This window comes from Cryptosporidium parvum, chromosome 8 (assembly GCF_000165345.1).
Source record: "Cryptosporidium parvum Iowa II chromosome 8, whole genome shotgun sequence".
In the NCBI taxonomy this organism is placed as follows: domain Eukaryota; phylum Apicomplexa; class Conoidasida; order Eucoccidiorida; family Cryptosporidiidae; genus Cryptosporidium; species Cryptosporidium parvum.
Window position 1 is genome coordinate 171,984 of NC_006987.1, and position 6,000 is coordinate 177,983.

The window sequence follows — 6,000 nt, forward strand, 5'->3', positions numbered from 1 at the left end:
ATTACATGTAATTTAATCTTTAAATTACCCCACAATTTGAAAATAAAACTTTTAGAACTTCCCGCCACTTGGATATATTTAATTAATTTAGAAAATACTTTTAAGTCAATAAGTGATTTTAGATTGGTTGATACTGCATATTTTTTGTTTTTTCTTTTTCTGTTTTAAAATAATAATAATAGTTATTATTATTATTATTATTTTAATATTGTAAAAAATAAAGAACATACTTTATTGAAAGGCCCAAACAAGATTTATATATATAGATATATTGGAACCACTTAATTTATTATTAATCAATGAGACAAAATCAGATAAGACAAGATCCAGATCAAAATATTATCTTTCATTCTTTCTTTGTTTTTTTTTAAAACTAGAAAAAAAAATTTATTATTAAATATCTAAAAGTAATAATATATTTATTATTGTCTTGAATTGCGTTCAATTAATATTATTTTATTATTTGTATTATTCACATATATATATTATATTCAAAATATGCATTTTAATGCAAAGAGAATATATAATATGCAATTTGTCATAATTAGTGGTAATAGTAAATAAATGGTAATAATAAATAAAATATTTAAGTTTACTTAATATTAAATTTTTATCTATTTCTATTACTTAAAGTCTATATTTCATAAAAGTAAAGAAAACAAAATTAAAGAAAAAAAAAAAAAAAAAAGAGAAGAGAATCTCGAGTTTTTCCTCCTCTTTCATTTCTTTCTCTTTTTTTCCTTCATAATTTTATTTTTCGTTTTGTTAAGAAAAAAAAGTAAACACTTTACTATTTCTTAAGCAAATTAATATCAAAATAAATCTATTTTCTTCTCATTATTATTATATATTACTGAGATAAGAATATTGAAATTAAATAGTATAAATCCATTTTTATAAATAATTCAAGTATAATTTTTTTTTTTTTAATAAATAGATTTTTGGCCTGATTCCAAGATTTCAAAATAAACATGTACAATTTATCGTATACAATATTAATGCATGCACGTTATAGAAGGAAAAAAATGGAAACAGCCCGCCTTTCCCACATGCTTTTGAAAAAAAAAAAAAATCATACTGTAAAAATAAAGAAATTCCATTCTCTCTTTTAATATTTGAATTTCATTGAAATATTAAAGTTACTTGATTAGTTTAACGAATTGAACAATTTTGACTTTTTTCTTTTTTTAAACTTTTTTTCATTCTAAAATTACTCTTCTCTTTAAAAAAAAAAATAAATATATAGATCGTAATCAAATAGAATTTAGTATATTATCTTGAGTTTTTTTTACAATATTCAACCAAAACTTCCAATGCAGCTACTATTTTCTCCATATTTCTGACATTTCTATTATTAACTCTAGAGGAGTTACATACAAAACAATTATTGCATGTTCCTCCACTTCCTGACCTTTGATCTGTATTTAAACATCTTGCTGATCCTTTTAAAAATCGTTCCAATGACTTTAAATTATTTAAATCTGCTATTGAAACTTTGAGTAAATGTAATAAAAGATTTAAAGTAGCATTTGAACAACCACTTCTAACTGAATTTGAATGTTTTTCAATGGTTTTTGTGGAAATACTTGATGTATCTAAATTAGTTTTATCTAATGTTCCATTAGGATTAAACTTTAATTGAACTTTGTGCGAACCAATGATTGAAGTCGGTATTTGTGATGGTTGTGATGGTTGTGACGGTTGTGGATATGCTGGTGGTTGAGGATATGCCGGTGGTTGTGATGGTTGTGGGTACCTTGGTGGCTGCGGATATGCCGGTGGTTGTGATGGTTGTGGGTACCTTGGTGGTTGCGGATATGGAGGCGGCTTTGATGGCTGTGGATATGCTGGTGGTTGAGGATATGCTGGTGGCTGTGATGGTTTTGAAGTTGATCGTGGTGGACGTGGCTTCGGCTGTGATGGACCAAATGAAGATAATATATCATTGATAGAGGAAGGCGCTGGTTTTCTTTTTGGTATTTCTGTTCTTGAAGCTTGATTATTCGTTTCAATAGCTTGTTGTAAAATTTGTAAAAGAGTTTCTTTATTTTGATTTCCTGGCATATCTATGAAATCAATCAAATCTAAAGGAGTATTTGGAGGCACTACTGATCTTACATAATCTAAATAGTATTTCAATACAACTTCATCATTTAATAAGAGCCTGCTTTCATCATCCAAAGCTTCTCCTCCTTCTGCTCCTCCACTTGCTCCTGCTCCTCCACTTGCTCCTGCTCCCCCACCTGCTCCTGCTCCTCCACCTGCTCCTGCTCCTCCACCTGCTCCGCCTCCATAAACATTCCCTGTAGAATTTGTATTATATTCACTTAAAATATCCAATAAAGTATTTTTATCGTAACCTGCAACTTCAATTAATTCTTTCAAACTCAAGGATTGTTTTACCATAGAAACATACAAAGCATAAGCTTCTAATACTTGTTCATCTGACATAAGAGCATTAATTAAACTTGATGCACTTGTTCCTTCTTCACCTTCATTATCATTTCTTCCTGGTGTTTCTCCATTTGTGTTATTATTTTGTGAAGTTTTGATAAATTCAATCATTAAAGATAATAAGTAACTTTTATCGTAACTTGAAAGTTCGATCAAATCTTCTAAATTTGAAGGATTCTCAACAACGGAAGAATATAAAGCATAAGTTTCCAAAACTTGTTGGTCATTTATTATAGATGAAACGATGTTATTAGTTGATTGAACCCCATTTTTTAAGCTTTGAACAATATTTTTTAAATATTCAGATAAACTTTGCCCTTCTGCTGAAGCTAATTCCTTGATACTATTCAAACTTAAAGGCGCTTCACCAGTAGCTAAACTCAAATAAAATGCATATAAGTTTTGTATTTCTTCATCTTCATCAAGATTTTCTTCCTCCCCTGCTCCTCCACTTCCGCCTCCACCTCCACTTCCGCCTCCACTTCCACTTCCGCCTCCACTTCCACCTCCACCAGCTCCTCCACTTCCACCTCCGCCTGCTCCTCCACCTCCGCCTGCTCCTCCACCTCCGCCTGCTCCTCCACCTCCACTTCCTCCTCCCGGCGTATATTCATCCAGATCTAACTTAAATAATCGCCTTATTTTATCATTAAGCTTATTAACTTCAACGTTAGTTACTTTCATACTTGAATGAATATCTTTTAAAGCAGTTGAAACTTTATTAAATAAACTATTATTAACATATTGTAATTGCACAAATTCTTTACAAGCTTCAAGTAGTAATTTATTTCTTCTAACTGCTGCTTTATATATCAAAGTTTGTGTTTTTAAACTTTTAATATCTTTACTTTTGCTTACAATACCCTTACTTTTAAGATTTTCTTTTAGATTTAATGTTTTATCCCATAATTTTTTTAAATAAATTTCTGCTTTTGGTAAATTTGAATCAACACAAGTAAATGGAAATCTTGCTAGTTTATTAAATGGTGGATATATTAAACTTTTAATTGAAGATTCTTCTCCCAAAAGACTAGTAATATGTTTCCAAGGCAATTTATATTTATTCATTTCTTTACATTTATCTAAAATAGCATTTAATTTTCCCAAAATATCTAAAAATATATTTGAAAGTAAATTCCTCTTTAGTAAAGTTTCTTTGTAACAAATACTTTTAGTATGTTTTATACTTGCACCATCAGAAGAACTTAATCTATTTATTAATTCCATTACTGTTGAAATTCTTTGATTTATAAGCAATAATAATCCTAAATCACATCCTTGTAAATATCTTATTGCATATTCAACTTTTTTTGGTAATAACATTGATTTTAATTTCTCTGTCAAAGTTTGAATACTTCCTTCAAAATCACATCTCAAAATTACTGATAAATCCAAATTGTTCAAAATTTCAGATTCTGCATCAACTCCTTGAATTGTTACATCTATTGGATAATTTTGTGGATCCTCTTCATTCTCATCATTTCCTATTCCAGACCCACCCGGTCTTTCTGGCCAACCTCCTCCACCACCACCTGCTCCACCGCTTGACCCTGGTAGTCCACTCCCTCCTGATTGACTTGGCATTTCTGGTTGAGTTGGTATTCCTGGTTGAGTTGGTATTCCTGGTTGAGTACCTGGAAATGCTGGAGCTCCTGGTCGAGTTGGCTTTCCACCAAATCCTTGAGCCCCTGGTAATACTGGCACTCCCCCAGGCACAGCAATAGGCTTTGATGCTTCTTGCCCACCTGGTCCGCTTGGAACTCCTGGTTTTGTTGTTCCTCCTGGCATTGCTGGTCCACTTGTTCCTCCTGGCATTCCTGGCCAACTTGGAACTACTGGTTTTGCTGGTCCACTTGGTCCTCCTGGTGTTGCTGGTCCTCCTGGCATTGCTGGTCCACTTGGTCCTCCTGGTATTCCTGGTCCTCCTGGTGTTCCTGGTCCTCCTGGTATTCCTGGTCCTCCCAGAACTCCTAAAATCAAATCTCCCGACGAACTAAATATTTCTGTAAAATCATTTGAATCTGAAAATAAATCAAAACCATATAATTGTTGTTCTGGTAATATACCATTCTCCAATGGAAATGGAGGAAAAACAAATTCCATCAATTTTGGGAATAAATTCCAATTCATTGTCAAAAAATGTGGTTCTCCTTTATTTTCTAATGAATTATATAATGTTAAAATTCCAAATCTAAAGCAATATTTTATTAATCCATGATAAACCTTACTTAAAGTTGATATTAAACTCATTTCATTCATACTTTGTTTATCTTTCAAATTTTTTATTTCCTCTTTTCTTTCTTGAATTTTWTCCAWTWYTGTACTGTAAATTCTTCAAAAATCTTCTTCTGKACATATATTTTGGKKCTATCTTCTCTTTTATTAAATAATTTTKTAAAACATTATCAATATGTATTATGTATTATTACTACTACTACCACCAAAAATATCATTACTTGTTTCTCTTGATCTTAAATTTAATTCATTCAACACTTCATTATTAATATTCAAATTTGAACTTTCTTTTGTTATKATTTTWTGAAATTGTTGTACGGAAAATCTCCTCTTTTAAAGGGTCATATGCTGATATTTGTCCWAAACCMTTATAATATTCAATTSTTCTCACACAACCMAATATTCCTGATGCARGAATAATCTAWAGCTAAACTAAWTCCAATCAATWRCTGATATTAATGTATAATAATTACAATTATTACWACYCTCTTYWATATWCCATCATGMAARGTGACTTGWKRTTCTCATTCATACTTGAAACTGAATTTACATWCATTRATTCATKAAATHTACTTTCAAATRCTTGYCAATGWTGMMWCTATATGTTAATGWCTTAATAATTGATAATTAKSATAATKACMAGKTAATAAATGTCCAAATAAATTAATACCTGATGTYAAATCATAAAWCATWTTATTTGATMTKTGTGATWCTAGAGATAAACCTTGTAATACAAATCTTGAAAAATRTTGTAWTGAASGTAAYATACTTTTGTGTCCAATATATATTTCATTAAATATTGTAATAGWCWTTTWCACATCTTTTAATAWTATCTWGCTAAKRATAATRATAAAGCTTCAATTATTAYTAAAGTTCTRTACTGCTTCTTTTTTGKYATAGAATATTCACTTGAAACAAMTTCTGGTGATTKGAAKTCCATAAAAGTATCCAATGKCTTACGTTTTTTTATTCTATCCCTTATTRATGSWAAAGARTKTATATGAGATTTTAATAKWGATATATTAATACTTGTACACATCGGGTAAACCTGCTAAATTTATTGCAAGATGATTTATTAGTGTATCTAAYAATNTGGACAGATATGTATTCATTGTGTTGAATAATCATATTAATTCATCTGATAMCAAATTATTYGYCCNTAAAYGATCTTTCATGAAAGCCTTATCATAATCTGTTCTACGTTATTTTCAAACTGGACCATTTGKACTAAATCATGNCCAKTATTAAAGATTAGTAAKNATTATCATCATCGNAGNCATTTTGAARAACCCAMCCCCANCTGNCCCTNNA

The 6,000-nt window shown here is 30.0% G+C and overlaps 1 protein-coding gene across 1 annotated transcript; it reads right to left on the bottom strand.

Annotated features, from left to right (window-relative positions):
- Positions 1–1,272: 1,272 nt before the first annotated feature.
- Positions 1,273–4,713, bottom strand: cgd8_680 (large low complexity protein with repeats; the record flags this gene model as incomplete). Its single annotated transcript, XM_625527.1, has 1 exon — positions 1,273–4,713. The coding sequence occupies one exon, from the start codon at positions 4,711–4,713 to the stop codon at positions 1,273–1,275; it is 3,441 nt and encodes a 1,146-aa protein (XP_625527.1).
- Positions 4,714–6,000: the final 1,287 nt, after the last annotated feature.